This window comes from Jaculus jaculus, chromosome 13 (assembly GCF_020740685.1).
Source record: "Jaculus jaculus isolate mJacJac1 chromosome 13, mJacJac1.mat.Y.cur, whole genome shotgun sequence".
Lineage (NCBI taxonomy): Eukaryota > Metazoa > Chordata > Mammalia > Rodentia > Dipodidae > Jaculus > Jaculus jaculus.
In genome coordinates this window covers 3,551,652-3,571,032 of record NC_059114.1, presented here as the reverse complement: position 1 = coordinate 3,571,032, position 19,381 = coordinate 3,551,652, and the positions used below count along the sequence as shown (strand labels likewise).

General features: G+C 47.0%; 5 protein-coding genes across 5 annotated transcripts; 2 read left to right on the top strand and 3 right to left on the bottom strand.

The window, feature by feature from the left end:
* Positions 1-2,528: 2,528 nt before the first annotated feature.
* LOC123454110 (histone H4) lies at positions 2,529-2,843 on the top strand. Its single transcript, XM_045132239.1, has one exon. It carries the CDS (start codon positions 2,532-2,534, stop codon positions 2,841-2,843), a length of 312 nt encoding a protein of 103 aa, XP_044988174.1. The 5' UTR covers positions 2,529-2,531.
* A 3,601-nt stretch (positions 2,844-6,444) lies between these two features.
* Positions 6,445-18,949, bottom strand: LOC101617181. The gene is given in 3 exon segments (XM_045132200.1): positions 6,445-6,781; positions 8,190-8,589; positions 18,660-18,949. Coding segments are annotated over 3 exon segments (1,026 nt in total). The 3' UTR covers position 6,445.
* LOC123454085 (histone H3) lies at positions 13,298-13,708 on the bottom strand. The gene has a single exon (XM_045132206.1). It carries the CDS (start codon positions 13,706-13,708, stop codon positions 13,298-13,300), a length of 411 nt encoding a protein of 136 aa, XP_044988141.1.
* Positions 14,748-15,312, bottom strand: LOC101617478 (histone H2A type 1). The gene has a single exon (XM_004670834.3). It carries the CDS (start codon positions 15,310-15,312, stop codon positions 14,920-14,922), a length of 393 nt encoding a protein of 130 aa, XP_004670891.1. The 3' UTR covers positions 14,748-14,919.
* LOC123454101 (histone H2B type 1-H) lies at positions 15,597-15,982 on the top strand. Its single transcript, XM_045132226.1, has one exon. The coding sequence runs from the start codon at positions 15,597-15,599 to the stop codon at positions 15,975-15,977; it is 381 nt and encodes a 126-aa protein (XP_044988161.1). The 3' UTR covers positions 15,978-15,982.
* Positions 18,950-19,381: the final 432 nt, after the last annotated feature.

The following is a 19,381-nucleotide window of genomic DNA, read 5'->3' as shown; positions in this document are numbered from 1 at the left end:
TCTGACCCAGTCCATTCATAAGACACACAACGTAGGACAGGTTGTCATAAGTTTTCCACCTCCGGTATTTGTCACAGGAGTTTTTTATATTTAGTTCCTATATCTTAAAATATATCAACTTTTCACATTGCAAACATCAATAGTATTTAAAAGGAAACAATTCACTTCATGAATTTTCAGAATTGGCACAATGCTTTTTAACATGTGTAACATAGCCTTTCACAAATGAAATCTGAGACCCGAATGTGTGGACATTCAAACCAACAGGAATCACATCAAAACTTTCAACTGTTGTAGCTAGCAATGAGATGGAGCTGATACAACTGGGCCCAAAACTGAGTGACAGCCGTCCAACGTAAAGCCTCAACTTCTCTCCCTTTTGCCTTACCTCCGTATACACACCAGCATGGGATTCAATAGTAACTAAGAGATGCTTACTTCTCAGTAAACGACTCCACAGGAGCTGGTCTTATACTGTCTAAAATCCAGTGACTGAAATTCTCCAGGGGAAAAGAGGAACCATGTAGAATAAACATCAAAAAGAGAAAATTTCAAATCAATCATACAAGATAGAACTTTGTTATAAATCAAATATATTCAGAAGATCTGTGGAAAATCAAGCCAGTTCCATCTTGCTGCTATCAAGTGATGTTGCATAAGGACACTGTCCAAGCCCAACTTTGTTGTGTTCATTACAAAGACCATTAGTACTTTCAAACATGAATTTTTTTTTGACATGTCTCTCTGCCATCTGTAATATTTTGTGCACTTGGAGTTGGTTAACCTTTATAATGCCTCAGAAGTATGCTAAATCTTCCCACCCCTTAGTCAGGCCCCCTGTCATACATGAGTCGCGTTTCCTCCCTTTCCCAATCTAAACTATTCACTCCTCAAAAGAAAACCCTTGGGGTGTGGTAGCACATTGGACTCCAGCACTCAATATAAGTTGGGAGTATCTCTGTAAGTTTGAGGCCAGCCCGAGACTACTTCCATGTCAGCCTGGGCAAGAGCCTACCGTGAAAACAAATATTGTAAGAAATTCCTTAGCACAACACAGTCCAGTGGAACTTTCAGAGAGCACAGGATTGTTTCTCATGTTCACTGTCCAATAGGTAGCCTCCAGTCCCGTATGATTTTTACCGCTAAAGTGAGGGGGAAAGTGAGAGTAAATGGATGAACTTAACTTTTCATTGGAATTTCCACTTAAGTGAGCCAGTAACTAATAATAATAGAACACAGATTTAAAATGATTTTCAAATTTGGAGGAACATAAAGGTCTTGTTAAAATTTACTATATTTGCGGTAGAGATTGAAATTCAGTACATCTACTGGGACATGGTTGCTTCACTTAGGCCCTATGCAGCAACTGGGAATAAGCTTGACTCTCACCCTGAGTTTAGTTGTCTCTTTCTTTAACTAGAGTTGGAACTTTTCACAAAAGAAAAAGAAAGGGTCAAGATGGATAGATGGCTCAGCAGTTAAGGCACGTACATGAAAAGAATAAGGATCCCAGTTGGATTCCCAAGTACTGGTGCAAAGCCAGGTATACAAGGTGGTGCATGCATCTGGAATTCATTTGCAGTGTCTAAATGTCCTGGTGTGTCCATTATCTCCCTCTCTCTCTGTCTCTCTCTGTGTTAATAAATAAGTAAATGACAAATAAAATATTGAAAAGAATTACTTAAAAAGGTGATGATATTTGTAAATTAATTTGCAAAACACTTTTGATATATAGTGGATCTTGAATGTATTTTTTTTTTTCGAGATGGTGTTTCTCTCTAGCCCAGGCTGACCTGGAATACACTGTATAGTCTCAGGCTGGCCTTGAACTCCCCACAATCCTGCGACCACTGTCTCCCAAGTGCTAGGACTAAAGGTGTGTGCCACCACACCCAGCCGATCTTGAATTTTTAAAAGAATGGACTAAGTAAATTAATGATTCAAAATTGATGTCTTTATGGAAAGGAAAAGCATAGGAGAGGAACTCATCTTAATTTGGTGTACTAAAGTCAATTCCAACTACCTTCTTTCTAATTCCAAGAAATGAATACATTCAGCATGGAAATGTCTCTGATAAACACAAAGTAGATTCTCAGGTATTAACCTCTCTTGACAGGCATGTCAGCTCGCACATGGAGTCCCACCACCTCAGAGACAGAAGCAGGAAAAAAAAATAATTAATGTCACCAACGATTTTAGGTCATCTGGAGGCACATAATGACTTCAAGGACAACAGAGGCTGAAATGAGACCCTGCCTCAAAAAAAAAGTTTTGTTTAATAAACTCTATACCACAGAAAAGGTCAAAGTCGGGAGTGAAATGTGTAGTGAGCAGTGAAGAAACAATGGATAGGTAAAGGACCTTCTCCTCCCGCCCCTCTAACAGGAAGCGCAGCGGAGGAGGCGGGACTCCACGCTCCTTCCCGCCCGCGCCCTGCAGTTTCCTATAAGGTCCGCCAGCTGCCTATATAAACTGGCCACCGAGGGAGACTAGTGGCATTTGGGCACTGTCAGCTTCGCAAACTTTCAGCAATGTCTGGTCGCGGCAAGGGCGGGAAGGGCCTGGGCAAGGGCGGCGCCAAGCGGCACCGCAAGGTCCTGCGCGACAACATCCAGGGCATCACCAAGCCCGCCATCCGGCGCCTGGCCCGCCGCGGCGGCGTCAAGCGCATCTCGGGCCTCATCTACGAGGAGACCCGCGGCGTGCTGAAGGTCTTCCTGGAGAACGTGATCCGCGACGCCGTCACGTACACGGAGCACGCCAAGCGCAAGACGGTCACGGCCATGGACGTGGTGTACGCGCTCAAGCGCCAGGGCCGCACGCTCTACGGCTTCGGCGGCTGAGCACCCCGCGCCCTCCCCCACCACCAACAAAGGCCCTTTTCAGGGCCGCCCACATGTCCATTTGAAGAGCTTTGCGCTTCTCTGTTCTACTCAAGGTGTTAGTAAGATAGGGCGAGCTAGGAGATAACAAGTCACATTGCATAGAGTTAATGTGACTATTCCCCGTTCCCGTTTTTAAGATTTGTCACTCTTGAATCCGGCAAGTCCGGCTAGAAGTCCTAACCTGCAAATACAAAAGGGCTTGGAAGGCCTGGAGAAATGGCTTAGCGGTTAAACGCTTGCTTTTGAGGCCTAAGGAACCCGGTTCGAGGCTTGATTACCCAGGACTCACGTTAGCCAGATGCACAAGGATGCCCACGCTTTTAGTTTTTGCAGTGGCTGGAGGCCATGAGGCGTCCATTCTCTTATCTGCCTCTTTCTCTCCTTCTGTCGCTCTCAAACAAATTAAAAAAATAAAAGGCTGGGAGAGGCTCTGGACCTTAAGATGTTGCTGTCCAAAGACACAGAACCTCCAACTTTGATCCATCTTTTGCATTGTACAGGTTATAGTAAAATAGGGAGTTTTCATCAAAAAATAATACTCGAGACTTTTACTAGGTCCCCCAGTGTTTGCAAACTAAGACCTCATTCCTGTGTTTCATCTGACACTGCCAGCCTCCACGACTTCATCCCTTAGCCATGGTTCCGCAGCTGTATGCACTGAACGACTTCACACTCAGAATGCTTGGTGGTGGTTATCTGTGTGCTGTGTCTTCAACAAATAGCGCTGAGCTTCTTGGGAGGTTCCTTCCAGTTTCCCTCAGTAAGCCTTTATGATCAATCATTACCTCAGTCTACAAAGTGCAGCAGCCCAGATAGATCCCTAGGCAGACCTCAGATTTCTATTTCTAACTGGAATTATGGCACACTTACTAAGAATAGTCGAAGATTCTCAAAATCCTTACAGCCTTGGACAATGTCTTCAGTTTAGAACCCTTGGGACCTACAAAATTGGCAGGTCTATTTCCCTACATAAATCTCCATGCAATGAATGAGCCAATGTGGTGACTGCCAACCATCTACCAACAGAATTATTAAAACTCAAATGACAAAAAATTAGTGGGCAATGAAAAGAATTCATCCAATGACAAGCATCATGAACAATAAAGAGAATATGGGCTGGGGACATGGCACATGCGTCTGGAGTTCTTTTGCAGTGGCTATATGTACACACACACACACACACACACACACACACACATATGCCCTAATTCAATCATTCAATGGAATGTTACAAATACGAAGTATCAAAATAACATCTCAGATAATATGTAAGCATATCGTGCCATGAAATATCAGTTTCAAGGCTTGTCTTTGCTAGTTCGTCTTTGCTGGGTTGGGGGCATGCAAGAGATGTGAAAGATGTTGATCAGATATTTCCACTACACTGTTCTTAGAGAATTGCCCTCACTAACCAGCTGCCACACTCTGAACTTCCCTGGCCTTTCAGCTACAAAATGGGTATGTGATCTATGCTTCACTAACCTATCTCATACTTAAAAGACCTATGCCAATCTGGAAGACTTTATTTGAGAGCGAGAGAGAGAGAGAGAGAGGAGAAAAAGGCAGCTAGAGAGACAGAATATGAGTGCCTGGCCCTCAGGCCAGATCTAAAGCTGTCTCAACAGGGCAGCTGCATGGCTGTAGAGATGGTTCAGCAGTCAAGGCACTTGCCTGCAAAGCCTAATGACCAGGGTTCCATCCCCCAGTAACCAGATAGAGCCACATGAACAAAGTGGCATATGCATCTGGAATTCGTTTGCTGCAGATTTAGCCCTGGCACTCCCATTCTCTTTCTCTATCTTTCTCTGTCTCTCTAAGATCTCTCTCTGCTTGCAAAGAAATAAATTTTAAAAAAACTGTCCTATTGTTGGAAAGTGGAGAGATGGCTCTTGTTTGCAAACTAGACTGACCTGTGTGTGATTCCCTAGCACTCATGCAACTCCAGATGTACAAAGTGGTGCATGAATCTGGAGTTTCTTTGCAGTGGCAGGAGGCCCTGAATTTTTTTTACTCTCTCCCAAATAATATATATGAAAAAGAAAGAAATATAAGAATGCAGCTCATGGACTGGAGAGATGGCTTAGCAGTTAAGGAGTCTGCCAGCAAAGAAAAAGGATCACGGTTCGACTCTCCAGGACCCCAAGTAAACCAGATGCACAAGGGGCTACATTCATTTGGAATTCGTTTGCAGTGGCTGGAGGCCCTGGCATGCCCATTCTCTCTGTCTTTCTCTCAAATAAATAAAATATATTATAAATAATAGTAATAAAGAACACAGCTCACCTCTACCCTCACAATGGCAGTCAGCTAGTAAATGAAGACTTGCAGTGTTTTTAACAAAGCAATAAACAGCAGGGATGTGAGGGGGAAAGTCGGGCGTTGTGGCACACGCCTTTAATCCCAGACCTCCAGAGGTAGAGGTGGGAGGATCGCCGTTAGTTCAAGGCCACCCTGAAACTACATAGTGAATTCCAGTTCATCCTGAGCTAGAGCAAGACCTTACCTCGGGGGGTGGGGGGGTGGGGGGGAGGGAGCAATAGCAATTCTCTGATAAACAGCTGGTGTGCTTCAGGTCGTTTAGCTGTTTTGTGAAGGCCCCAGGTCTTGTACCTTGCAGACTGTATCAAAGCGCCTCCTCACATCCGACAAGGCATTCATGATGAATTGAAGATTTATAGATTGGGAGTTGATTCTGGGAGTGCCTGAGTAGGCCCAGGATAACGTGCAAACAATTTTGTAGCAAGGCAGGCACAGAAGTGCACCCCTTAAATCCCAGCACTGGAGAGATGGAGGTAGTATGGGTGTGAGTTCAAGGCCACCCTGAGACTATGTAGTAAACCCGAAGTCAGATAGGCTACAGGGAGACGCTAATCAGAAAGCAAAACAAGAAAAAGAGATAGAAGAAAATGACGGAAGAAAAAACAATCTTGCAACAGGATGCCAAGAGGATCGAAGAAAGGTGTGATGAGACAAACTGCCACACACTAGAGGTCCTGGAAGTGGTGTACACTGCTGGCTGTTCTTTGCCCAGCAGCACAGTGACTTTATCCTTACAATCAGGCATTGTCCTTGTGCTAGGTCCCCAAACTTCCGGTCTACAGTCTTGTCAGAAAACCCAGTTTCAGGCCTTAACAAAGTGACTGTACACAAGTCATTTGATGTCTTATGACACTTTAAACGTTTGACACAATGTGCTTACCTATGAATTCACGACGTTGTGAACCTTAATTCGTCTACCAAAATCCGTAACAGGGAAGCCCGAGAAGCTAAAAACCGGTGAGTCCAATGGTGCGAATAAAACTGGCAACGTGAGAATCTCTGCATAAGCGAACATAAGTACCATTAACTGAACCCCACTACAGGTTAAGAAACCTGGAGAAAGGAAAGGTTCCCTACCTCCAAACAGCAAATAGAATATAGCTGCATTTTGCAGGTGAACTTAAACAGTGTCAAAGCTTAACTATTATACAGACAAGTGCTTTTAGAGCTCAGCCTTTTGTGTGAAAAAGTGGCGGCCCTGAAAAGGGCCTTTGTTGGTGGCGGGGGCGGGCGCGGGGTCCTCAGCCGCCGAAGCCGTAGAGCGTGCGGCCCTGGCGCTTGAGCGCGTACACCACGTCCATGGCCGTGACCGTCTTGCGCTTGGCGTGCTCCGTGTACGTGACGGCGTCGCGGATCACGTTCTCCAGGAAGACCTTCAGCACGCCGCGGGTCTCCTCGTAGATGAGACCCGAGATGCGCTTGACACCGCCGCGGCGGGCCAGGCGCCGGATGGCGGGCTTGGTGATGCCCTGGATGTTGTCGCGCAGGACCTTGCGGTGCCGCTTGGCGCCGCCCTTGCCAAGGCCCTTACCGCCCTTGCCACGACCAGACATGCTGCCAACAAGAGCAAAAACCAACTGCACCTAACAGCACGATGTCCCTCTGTTCTTATAGGAAACTAGCGGACCTGAGTGAGAACAAGAATGGCGGAGGAGGGAGGTTCCACCCCACTATGGGCGGGACGCTAAAGGCGGAAATGGGTTTAAGTATTTATTTTTCTTTAAGTCTAAAGCCCGCCAAAATTAAATTTGCGATATGATGGAGAATGGAATGTCAAAGGGACATGTGTGGGGGGAGAGGGAGGGTATTACCATGTGATTTTTTTTTTTGTAATCATGGAAAATGTCAATAAAAATTAAATAAATAAAAAATTTGCTTTTTGGTCAAATCATCTGCCTAATCAATCCACATTTAAACAAGGAATTCAGGTATTATAGACAATACATTTTAACATTTCTATGTTTATCCCTGATTGCACTTTTAGTATTATTTGTGTATATGACTTTTATGTAACGTTTCTCTGCTAATAAGCAATAGCAATGTAAGGGATGTGTTAATGTACTAGAAACACAATATGCACTAATGCAGGAATTTGATATATTTCAAACATTCCTTTTTTTTTTTTTTTAATAGGGTCAGGTAGCCCAGGCTGCCCTGGAACTCTACTCGCAGACCGGCCTCAAACTCACAGCGGCCTTCCCAATCAGCACCACCACGCCCAAAATATGAAACGTTTTTGAAATGTAATAATTGGGACTTTAATTTTTGTGATGCAAATTAACGTTCCAAAAAGTGAACCAAATGTAATGCTTGGGAAGCTGAGGTGCGATGTCTGAATTTGAAAAAAAAAAAAAAAAACAGTGGCCAATAATGAATGGCTAAAGAAATTGTAGCATGTACGTGGAACAGAGTAAGGTGTTTGCCTGCAAACCCAAAGGAACCCGGTTCAGTTCTTCAGGGAGCACATGCGCTAAATGCAAAAGAGGGTGCATGCATCTGGAGTTCATTGGCAGTGGCTGGAGGAGCACCCATTCTCTCTCCCACTTTTTCTGTCAACTGAAGAAGAGGGACACAATCCCATGTTTCACATCTCAAAGAGTGGCACAATGAGGCATTGCAATCAAAGGAATGCTCCGAAAATTTTATTGTAAACACTATCTGGAATAGACTTCCAGTAACCGCTCAGCAATACCAGCTAAAAAAGTCGTGTGAACAGGCAATATTCTAGACCCTTCGAAGATCGTTTCTACAACTGCTTGTATTAAGTCCTCAAATTCAGTAAGACAGTAGCTAACTGAAGTACAAGAATTTTTACAAAAAAATTATCAAGTGGAACAACACCTTTGCAAGATATTGGAGGTGGCTCTGAAAAGAGCCGTTGGTTTGTCTGAGCATCCCCATGAGCACTCAGGCCCTCTCCCCGCGGATGCGGCGCGCCAGCTGGATGTCCTTGGGCATGATGGTGACCCTCTTGGCGTGGATGGCGCACAGGTTGGTGTCCTCAAACAGCCCCACCAGGTAGGCCTCGCTCGCCTCCTGCAGCGCCATCACGGCCGAGCTCTGGAAGCGCAGGTCCGTCTTGAAGTCCTGCGCGATCTCGCGCACCAGCCGCTGGAACGGCAGCTTGCGGATCAGCAGCTCGGTGGACTTCTGGTAGCGGCGGATCTCGCGCAGCGCGACGGTGCCGGGCCGGTAGCGGTGCGGCTTCTTCACGCCGCCCGTGGCCGGCGCGCTCTTGCGGGCCGCCTTGGTGGCCAGCTGCTTGCGCGGGGCCTTGCCGCCCGTGGACTTGCGCGCCGTCTGCTTTGTACGAGCCATAGTTAACGGGAAACCGAAACCAGAGCAGGAACGCTTACGCGATCGTATTTATAAATGCAAAGTCCTCCTGATTGGTCCGACTATTCAAACTATGCGCCAGGAAGTGACGAAGTAAACGCCCTTTTTTAATTGGCTGCTAGGTGTTCATGTGTACCCTATCAAGATATGCCATTTTCAATCTCTAGTTCTTACCCTGTACAATATTTTTTTGGGTTTGTTTTTTTTTTCATACCGTGTACTATGTGTTAAGGCCTTTAAGTCACTCCACTACTGCATTTCTGTTTAAGAAGTGACGCGTATGAAACACACATCATTAGTAATTTGGGGGCACTGCGAAATAATCAGCGTGCTTGGTTCAGGTCAGTTTTCTCCTTTTTTTGTAAACCGTGTTTCGCTAATGAGCGCAGGACTGAAACCTCATGCATATCAACTGTGTCTTGATCCATCTGGGATCCTTCTGCCTCTCCAGGGCTTAGATTAAAGGCGTGCGCCTCCACGCCCAGTTTTGCCGTTTATATTCTTTTAAATTTCTTACCTTAAGAAATATCATTTTACCCGGGCATGGTGGTGCACGCCTTTAATCCTAGCACTTGGGTGGCAGAGGTAGGAGGATCGCCGTGAGTTCAAGACCACCCTGAGAGTACATTGTGAATTCCAGGTCAGCCTGAGCTGTAACGAGAGGCTACCTCGAAAAACGGGGGGTAGGGGGGACATATATATATATATATGTGGGCTGAGAGTTATAAACCGTGGGCTATGAGGCCAAAAAGAACTCTTGGCAAAGTGATAATTTTCGGGAGGGGGGAAAAAAGCAAGTGTGTACATGCTGTAAACACAAAGAGGTGTTGCCTGGGTTTAGAAAGGAAGCAGTCTGGAGGGTGGAGGGGGTGAGGGGTGTTTCATCGAAAAGCTACGTTGAAAACAATCACTTTCTATACTTATTCTTACGTAGAAAATGTTTTGTTCTTAATTTTTCTTTTTATGAACTAGAAACTATGCATCCATCATATACCATCATTTCCCTCCCTCCCTCCATTCCCCTGAGGGCCCTCCTCAGAACTGCTGGTATTCACCATGGGGTTTTGGGTTACAAGAGGTGAGAGCAGCAGTCTGGGGTGGAGGGAACAATGCCGCTGAACATTCTTTTCCACTGTGGCACTTACAGCCTTCCCATAACCCCTCTTCCGCAAAGTTCCTTGAGGTGGGTGTGTTTTAATTTTACTTAAATATCATGCTGTCAGCAGCTTCTGGATTTCTGCTTTCGTGCGTTTTTAGTAATTTTTTTTTTTTTTTAAGAACTAAGGTGGGATGTGAGGGCGATCTGGCTACAACACCTGTCACCCCTTTGATCACCAGGGTTGATACCGCGGATGTGGCTGGCTAGGCAGACGTCCCCTTCCTCCCTCACCCCTCCATGTGCGTCCTTCCCCAATATAGGAGGGAAGTTCTGTCAAAGTGGCTACGTTGTCGTCCACTTCCCTCCCCCCACCAACACCACCACTGCTAGAACCTCCAAAGGAGCTCTCAAGAAGCAGGGTGTTCTGAGGGATAAGGAAGGGTGATTAGAACTGACATCATCAGTGGTCTACAAAAACTTAAAATTCATGGTAATTATGGTTCTCCTGTCGGGGAAATAGTGTAGTTAACATGATGTGATTAGTTTTCAGTCTCCAGCCATCACAAGGTCCCCCCATCCTCATGAAATATCTGCACAGGCCAAAGAGTGGGCAGTCCTCCACTGCTTCACATGGACATTTTAGAATCATGATCCACATCAGAGTCAGTGATCAGCGACGTGACCTACAGAATGAAGTGACTGAAAGCCAGCTAAGCACAAGAAACTAGGGAAGCCTGAGCTCCCGTCCTGAGCCCCACCACCACCCAGTCAGAGAAATAAAAAACGTCAAGGGTTAGTTCGTGCCTATGAGACTAGGCCAGAATCAAAAATTATTCTCTATGTCTATGGACTCATGGAGACAGATTGTTCTGTAGATAGCTAGTTAGGAACACAGGTCCAAGGACTGTAAATGCCAACCTTCCCTGGCAGACTAGAAGGCAACTCCAGTTCCAGTCTAAATCTGACTCACCAAGATGTCCTGGCTCAGGGTCTTCACTTCCTAGGTCTTTCTCTTTTGGGTTTGTTTTGTTTGTCTTTTTCCCATTGATGGCTCTTTCTGAGTCTATACTTTCCTCATGGCCCACAAATCAACCAAGTTCCCTGTATACATTTAAACGTAACCAATAGAGTTCAGCCCAAATTGATGCCTAATGCAGGCACAGATGCGTTAATTTCATTCCTATTGTGTAAATCCCTGCTTCAGAATGCTGGCTCGCCAACCATTTTTTTCCAGGACTCCTCTTCCATCACAAAACAAAAACTCTCTTTTCCTTTTACCCTCTTTTTCTTTTTTAATTATGTGCAAGCAAAGAGGGAGAGAATAGACACACCAGGGCTTCTTGCCACCTTAAATAAACTCCAGACACATGTGCCACTTTGTGCCTTATTTAAGAATTCAATAATGCTGGGCGTGGTAACACACACCTTTAATCCCAGCACCCGGGAGGAAGAGGTAGGAGTATTATCACGAGCTCAAGGCCACCCTGAGACCACGTAGTGAACTCCAGATCAGCCTGAGGTACAGTGAGACCCTACCTCGAAAAAAAAAAAAATCAATAGAACCTACTTACCTCTTCTCCATCTTGAATATCATCAACATTGGCAAATATCTCTTCTCTGTGCCACTCCATACCATTGACTTTTTATCAAGCTAATAATATGTTGTCTCTATTATAATATGCCACCCACTGTTTTATTTTACTTTTTTTCCCCCTTTATTTTATCTTATTTCATTTTAGAGATAGAATGTTAAATAGCCCAGGATGGCCTTGAACTTACTATGTAAACAATTATGCATTACTGATTCTCCTGCCACCACCTCCTACATGCTACAATTTCAGGTACTGGTCATCACACCTGGCTGGATCTACTATTTTAAAACCTAATTCTATTTCTTATAGCAATTAATGAGTCAATGAGAATAATCAGGCAAAATCCACTTCAGAGAGGAGAAAGCTTCTGTTCACGCATGGACCTTTGCTGGCTCATGCCAAAAACCTGACGGAGGCCCTGAACTCAGGTTGTGCTGGATTTATATACTTTCTACAATCCTTTGTCTGAATTCTCCCACTTGGAGAGGGGAGAGATTTACATATAAGTGTAGGGTTCTGTCAAATAAGATTAAGTACAGGCAGCTGTCTCCTGAGATAAGGTAGTTATATATTTTCCAAAGGCTCAGAGTCACGGAGTTCTTAACTACCATCAGAGGACTCTCCCCTGCTTCGGTTTCAGAGGAGGCAAGTGCAACACCTATTGCTTCACTTTAAATCCTAGGTACATTTATGTCTCTTATAGATACATTGATTACATCCTATCTAAACTAATATAAGCTAGAAACATTGAATATATGGCATTAAATATATGACTGCATTGCTCCTGCAACAAGTAACATTTAACACTGAATACATTTGAAATGTATTAAATCCAAGTACAGGGTTGGAAAGATGCCTCAGTTGTTAAGGGCACTTGCTTGCAAAGCCTGATTATCCAGGATCAATTCCCCAGTACCCACATAAAACCAGATGCAGAGTGGCACATGCAGTTAGAGTTCATTTACAGTAACAGGAGGCCCTGACACACCCATACCAACTCTCTGTGTGTCTCTCATTCAAATAAATGAAAATATTTTTAAACATCCAAGTATATTTGTTGAAACTTTGTAATGTATCTGCACAGGAACTGCATCTGGAGAAGAAAACAAAATTCTTGCACTCCTGGAATATATTCTCTCTAAATAGGGGGAAATAAACTGGATTAGTAAATTCATGTAGTGTGCTAGATGATGAATAGAAAAGGCAGGAATTAAGAGAGAAATTGGGCAGCTGTGCACACCTTTGATCCCAGCACTTGGGAGGCAGATGTAAGAGGAGCGCATGAGTTCGAGACCACCCTGCGCCTGCCTAGCAAATTCTCGATCTTCCTGGACTAGAGTGAGAAAAAAAAAAAAAAAAAAGTAAAGTTGGAGCTGGAGAGATGGCTCAGTGGCAGAGGTGCTTCCCTACAAAACCTAAAAACACGGATTTGATTTCCTAGTATCCATGTAAAACCAGATGCACAAAGAGGTGCATGCATCCAGAATTTGTTCTCCCCCTCTGACTCTTTATCTTTGTTTACTTGCACAGAAATCAATAAATGAATTAATAAACTTATTAATAAATTAGTAAATGGGCTGGGTGTGGTGGCCCATAACTTTAATCCCAATCCCAGCATTTGGAAGGATGAAGACTTTGAGGCAAAACTACATAGTGAAATCCAGGTCAGCCTAGTTAGAGCGAGACCCTAGCCCTATTTGAGTGAAGGGGGTGTTCATTCGTTAAGGGGTTTACCTTGTAAAGCCTAAAGGCTCTAATTCCATTCTCAGAGACCCGTGCAAAGGCAAAAAGAGTGTATCTTGTGTCTGGAGTTCATTTGCAGAGGCTGGAGGCCCTGGAGCTCTTTCTCTACGAAAGAGACGTAGTGAATAGTTGTGACAGTCAATGGATGGGTACTAGAGAATTGAACACAGGCTGTTAAGACTTCACAACCGAACTTACATTCGCTATCAACATGCCATTGAGCCCAACATCCCAAAACGAGAAGCTTAGCAAAATGCATTACAGCCACTTATAGGAAGGTGGGTGGCTCTTAAAAGAGCCTTTTAAAACAGATTGGAACGACTTTAAGCCCTCTCCCCGCGGATGCGGCGCGCCAGCTGGATGTCCTTGGGCATGATGGTGACCCTCTTGGCGTGGATGGCGCACAGGTTGGTGTCCTCGAACAGCCCCACCAGGTAGGCCTCGCTCGCCTCCTGCAGCGCCATCACGGCCGAGCTCTGGAAGCGCAGGTCCGTCTTGAAGTCCTGCGCGATCTCGCGCACCAGCCGCTGGAACGGCAGCTTGCGGATCAGCAGCTCGGTGGACTTCTGGTAGCGGCGGATCTCGCGCAGCGCCACGGTGCCGGGCCGGTAGCGGTGCGGCTTCTTCACGCCGCCCGTGGCCGGCGCGCTCTTGCGGGCCGCCTTGGTGGCCAGCTGCTTGCGCGGGGCCTTGCCGCCCGTGGATTTGCGGGCCGTCTGCTTTGTGCGAGCCATAGTACCAGCAAAAGTAAAACAGATACCTCAGTCGTCTGAGAAGCGGGTTTTTATATACTTAGAGCAATGCTGATTGGCCATTCTGCTTTTTAAAAGTCCCGCGCAAAAAAACCATTGGCTGAAGACTCAACAAAATGATTGGTGAATTCCTGAGCCTTTCACCCCTTTAATTACCATCTTGTGTTGCAGTCTGGGTTTTGGAATTTATCCATATTTCTAAATCAGTAATGTCTTGAAACCAACCACGTGGAAACTTAGGAAACTGCAATCTTGACTTTGAAATGTGTAGTGGAGGCCACAGGTTAGGAAAGACTTGTGTGATGTGCTTTTTTTTGGTTAGACGCTTCACTGAAGCTTTTCAGGTCCACTCTGCAGCTAAATGCACAAACATCCTCGCCCAAAAATAACTAGCAAATATTGGCTTCTGAATGTTGCAAACAGTGGAGTCTTTTTTCAGCTAAGAACTTTTCTTTACATTTTTTTAAAAGTACTAACCTCCATACAAAAACATATTATACCATAAATTCCCCTTCCACTGCCAGCGTTTTCCCTCCCCTAAATCCTTTCCTCTGAATCCCTTCTTTCCAACTAGTCTCCCCTACTTTTTGTTGTTTTGAGGTGGAGCAGGCTGACTTGTAACTATGTATGATCAGGGTGGTCTCAATCTCAAGGCGACCTTTATACCTCTGCCTCCGAAAGGCAGTCACCGCCATGCCCGGTTTAGTCTCCCCTATTTTTATTTTTATTTTTTGTCATTCCCTTCCTATTATATAGCTCAACTAATGAATGCCAAGTGCAGGTTGGTAATCGGAGAGCCAGAGGGAAAGGAGAGATTTTGACCGGGGAACATCGTGTGTGGACCGCATAAAGACCAGCTTCTTCCAACCACTGTCAAGCAGTCCTAAAAATAACAATCTTTCCTCGAAGACACTTCCACACTTCACATGCTTTCCTTTGCTCTATTCCATACTTGATAACACTGGGGCGAAGGTTAAGCCCATTTAAAACACACTACAAACCTAAACCTTATCAGTACGCATTCTTAAACCAGTAATGAGTAACTTTATTATGCCTCAATTATTTGCCTGGGTAAAGCAAACTTTCCAACTGCCAACTTTTCACGGTGTCATGTTACAAGTTCTCATATGAAACTGTGGGTGGCTCTGAAAAGAGCCTTTGGTTGTTCGCTGTCGTGGGTAGCGGGTTGGCTCTCACTTGCCCTTGGCCTTGTGGTGGCTCTCGGTCTTCTTGGGCAGCAGCACGGCCTGGATGTTGGGCAGCACGCCGCCCTGCGCGATCGTCACTTTGCCCAGCAGCTTGTTGAGCTCCTCGTCGTTACGGATGGCCAGCTGCAGGTGGCGCGGGATGATGCGCGTCTTCTTGTTGTCGCGGGCCGCGTTGCCCGCCAGCTCCAGGATCTCGGCCGTCAGGTACTCGAGCACGGCCGCCAGGTACACCGGGGCGCCGGCGCCCACCCGCTCGGCGTAGTTGCCCTTGCGGAGCAGCCGGTGCACGCGGCCCACCGGGAACTGCAGGCCGGCCCGAGAGGAGCGCGTTTTGGCCTTAGCGCGCGCCTTGCCGCCCTGTTTGCCACGTCCAGACATGACTCCAAAGCTTTTGCTAAAGCCCGATCTATAAAACCCACAGCCAAGCGCACCGCCTTTATAGTGTCCGCGGGGCGCGAAAACCGAGCCGCGCGATTGGCTGGCGTGACACTTTCGTATCAACCAATGGAACGCATCCTCGCCAGACGCGCGTCACGATTGGGCAAAGCTATCGCGTGAGTTCGCCAATCCGCCGAGACAGATTCGGAGCCTTATTTGAATGCGCTCCATATATAAGGGAGAACCCCGTAGCGGTGCGCTTAGTGTCACTCGGAACCTTCAGCATGCCGGATCCAGCGAAGTCGGCGCCGGCCCCAAAGAAGGGCTCGAAGAAGGCGGTGACGAAGGCGCAGAAGAAGGACGGCAAGAAGCGCAAGCGCAGCCGCAAGGAGAGCTACTCGGTGTACGTGTACAAGGTGCTGAAGCAGGTGCACCCCGACACGGGCATCTCGTCGAAGGCCATGGGCATCATGAACTCGTTCGTGAACGACATCTTCGAGCGCATCGCGGGCGAGGCGTCGCGCCTGGCGCACTATAACAAGCGCTCGACCATCACGTCGCGGGAGATCCAGACGGCCGTGCGCCTGCTGCTGCCCGGGGAGCTGGCCAAGCACGCCGTGTCCGAGGGCACCAAGGCCGTCACCAAGTACACCAGCTCTAAGTAGACGTCGCAGGCGCCGAAGGCGGCCTCCATAAACACAAAGGCTCTTTTAAGAGCCACCCACTTTCTCTTTTAAAAAGGGACTGTAGCATTCGACTTCTGCTTGTACTAGGTGCTCTTCGTGGGTTCTGAAGGCATTTACAGGCAAGTGGTTTTAACCAAAAAACAGGTAACTAGGGAATATTGGGTCATGGTATGTAGCCAGGGTATACAGGACGAAGCATTATGAATATATTTTGGCTTTTCGAGGTAGGGATTCACTAGCTCAGGATGACCTGGAATTCACTTATGTAGTCTCAGGCTGGTTTTGCATTTTGTTCTTAGTAGCTTAGTCCTTTGGTTGCTAGGATTAAGGGTTTGTACCACCGCGCCCGCTTTAGCGTTATGTTAAAAACTGATAAAAGATACAGCAGCCCAGGTGTGGCGCTCATACACCGGTAATCAAAGCACAGGGAAGGTGAAGGTAGGATCAGAGGTTAAAACCAGCCTGGACTACATAAAACCCTGCACACAATAAGATAAAGCCAGGTGTGGTGGTTCAACTTGAAAGACTGAAGTAGGAGAATCGCTGTAAGTTCAACGCCACCCTGCGAATACAGTGAACTCCAGGTCAGGCTGAACTAGAGGGAGACCCTACCTTGAATGAATAACTAAACTGGCTGAGGAGATGGCTCAGTACCCACTTAAAGCCAGATACAAAAGTGGTGCATGCATGTAGATTTTGCAGAAGCAAGAGGCCCTGGTATGCCCAAACTTCCCCTCATTAAAAATATACAAAGAGAAAAGTCACTTCAGCGTCAGGTGTAGTGTCATGTCTTTTGTGCCAGTACTTGGGAAGCAGGGGTAGGAAAATCGCCATGAGTGAATTCCCGATTAGCCTGGGCTAAAGTTTGGAAGACCCTACCTCAAAAACTGCCTCTTTTTTCTATCTCTCAAGTAAAAATATTTTAAGGATACAGAGATGCTTAATAGTTAAAGTTAAGGCACGAGCCTGCAAAGGCTAAGGAGCTTGGTTCGATTTCCCAGACCCTATATGTAAGCCAGATGTAGAAAGTGGCACATGCGTCTGGAGTTCGTTTGCTGTGGCTAGAGTGCCTGATGTGCCCATTTTCGCTCTCTCTATATGTCTGCCTCTTTCTACCTCTCTATCTATAAAATAAAATATTTTCACAAAGCCAGTCGTGTTGGCACATACCTTTAACCCCAGCACGGGGGAGGTAGAGGTAGGAGGATCACCGTGAGTTCGAGGCCACCCTGAGACTACATAGCGAATTCCAGGTCAGTCTGGATCAGAGAATGAATCCCTGAGACCCTACCCTACCTAGCAAAAAAAAGAAAAAAAGAAGAAATGGAGAAAAGAAGGCATCAGACAAAACACTATAAAACTATAATTTGTGAATCCACGTGCAGAGCAAACCCTTGGTTCTCTTTCCTAACACAGAATCATGTCACTTTTCTTTTATAATTGCATTGGGTAGGCAAGGAGTTACATAAACCAAGTTAAAGCAGAGTGATATCTAGCAATTGTGTCCCCTGGCGCTTAGAACGCTCCTTTGCGGTTAAACATTCCCAAAGGTGCAGATAGGTTGTTTCTACTACCATAGAAATGAAGGCACTGGGGCTTTTTCCCACACAAGGGCACTGACGAAGGTTCTGCATGCTTCAAAGGCCCAAAAAGCATTTTCAGCATCACTTGCGTTGTTTTCCCGGACCTTTGTGACTTTCCTTTCATTCGAGGAAATTACCTAAAAGGAGATCGGGCCACCATGATTTGGAAAGAAAAACATCACCTTATATGTCACCCACCTCATAACATTTATTAATAACTTGGGAGGAGCCCCTCGCCCAGGAGTTCGACTGAAGCCTCTCACCAGCAGAGGAAGAACTGCAGCACAGGAGCCAGCTGCTTGAGGATGTTCTCCCATTTCCAGCTACAGCTTTGTAAATATTTCTTTTGGAGAGTGATGTCTCAACAAATCAAGCCTGAACTGACACAATCGGGATGTTGATAGAACCTGAGCCTAAATCTCAGGAAACTTGGTTTCAGCTAGGAGACGAGGTGTAGGGAACACTGAATTCTCAGCAATAGACGCTTAAAACGTCTTGCAGCCTTCATACAACCGCTGCCATCCTACTTATCGAGGTACGGGTGCTTGTATAGTGTTTATTGGGCTAACATGAGGGAGGAGAAAGGCGCCAGTAGGTGAGCGGGTGGGCAACCATTAGCTTTGGTCCCTCCCGCTGCCATGTAGATGCTAAGCAAGGTTGACCCCAATCTCTAAACTTTAGTATTTTGTACGGGGGGGATGGGAGTCGAGGTTAAAGATCACACGCTAGCCCAAGCTGACTTAGAGCTTTTAATAGCCGCAGGGGGTGGACTCGAATTCGATATCTGACCTCTACCTCCCGAACGCAAACTAACGTCGTGCGCCTTCAGACAGGTAGCCTCATTATTTGGCCAAAGTCGTAAAGACCCAGGGAGCTCCCGAGGCCAAGGTCACCCGCAGGGTTCACGACGCCCTCCAGGCGCAGAAAAGGAGATGCCCAGATCGTGTCTGACGTGGGAACAAGACCAGGTAAGACCAAGTGGCAGCTCTTCTCCAAGAGATCGGTGGGCGGCCCTGAAAAGGGCCTTTGTTGGTGGCGGGGGAGGGCGCGGGGTGCTCAGCCGCCGAAGCCGTAGAGCGTGCGGCCCTGGCGCTTGAGCGCGTACACCACGTCCATGGCCGTGACCGTCTTGCGCTTGGCGTGCTCCGTGTACGTGACGGCGTCGCGGATCACGTTCTCCAGGAAGACCTTCAGCACGCCGCGGGTCTCCTCGTAGATGAGACCCGAGATGCGCTTGACACCGCCGCGGCGGGCCAGGCGCCGGATGGCGGGCTTGGTGATGCCCTGGATGTTGTCGCGCAGGACCTTGCGGTGCCGCTTGGCGCCGCCCTTGCCAAGGCCCTTCCCGCCTTTGCCGCGACCAGACATGACAACTGCTGGTTTACAAGACTCGAGCCAGCGACTCAGATGGTCCTGCACTCCCTTTTTATGCCCAGCGTGCGGACCTAATTGAAGACCCAAGTGAGGGCGCTCCGACCCCGCCCCCTGGCGTGGCCCAGGTGACGTCACCAACGACCAGCCTCGCGCTCTCCATGCTCGATCTCCGCGGAGGATGGGAGTTTTGTCTCCTTCGGTCCTCGGAGGGGGTTTTCCGGCTTGCTGATGTGCACGAGGGTCGGCGGGCAGAAATGAGCTTCTGACGACTGGCGCGCGCCGCCTTGCACGATGCGATGCGCATGGACGAAGCTGCGGCCACCTCGGCTAGGGACCATGTCCAGCGGTGTCCACTTCCGCAATTCGCTGTCCTCGCGGAGCACTATGCCCAGACCCACGAACGCCACAGGGAGACTGGCGGGAAAA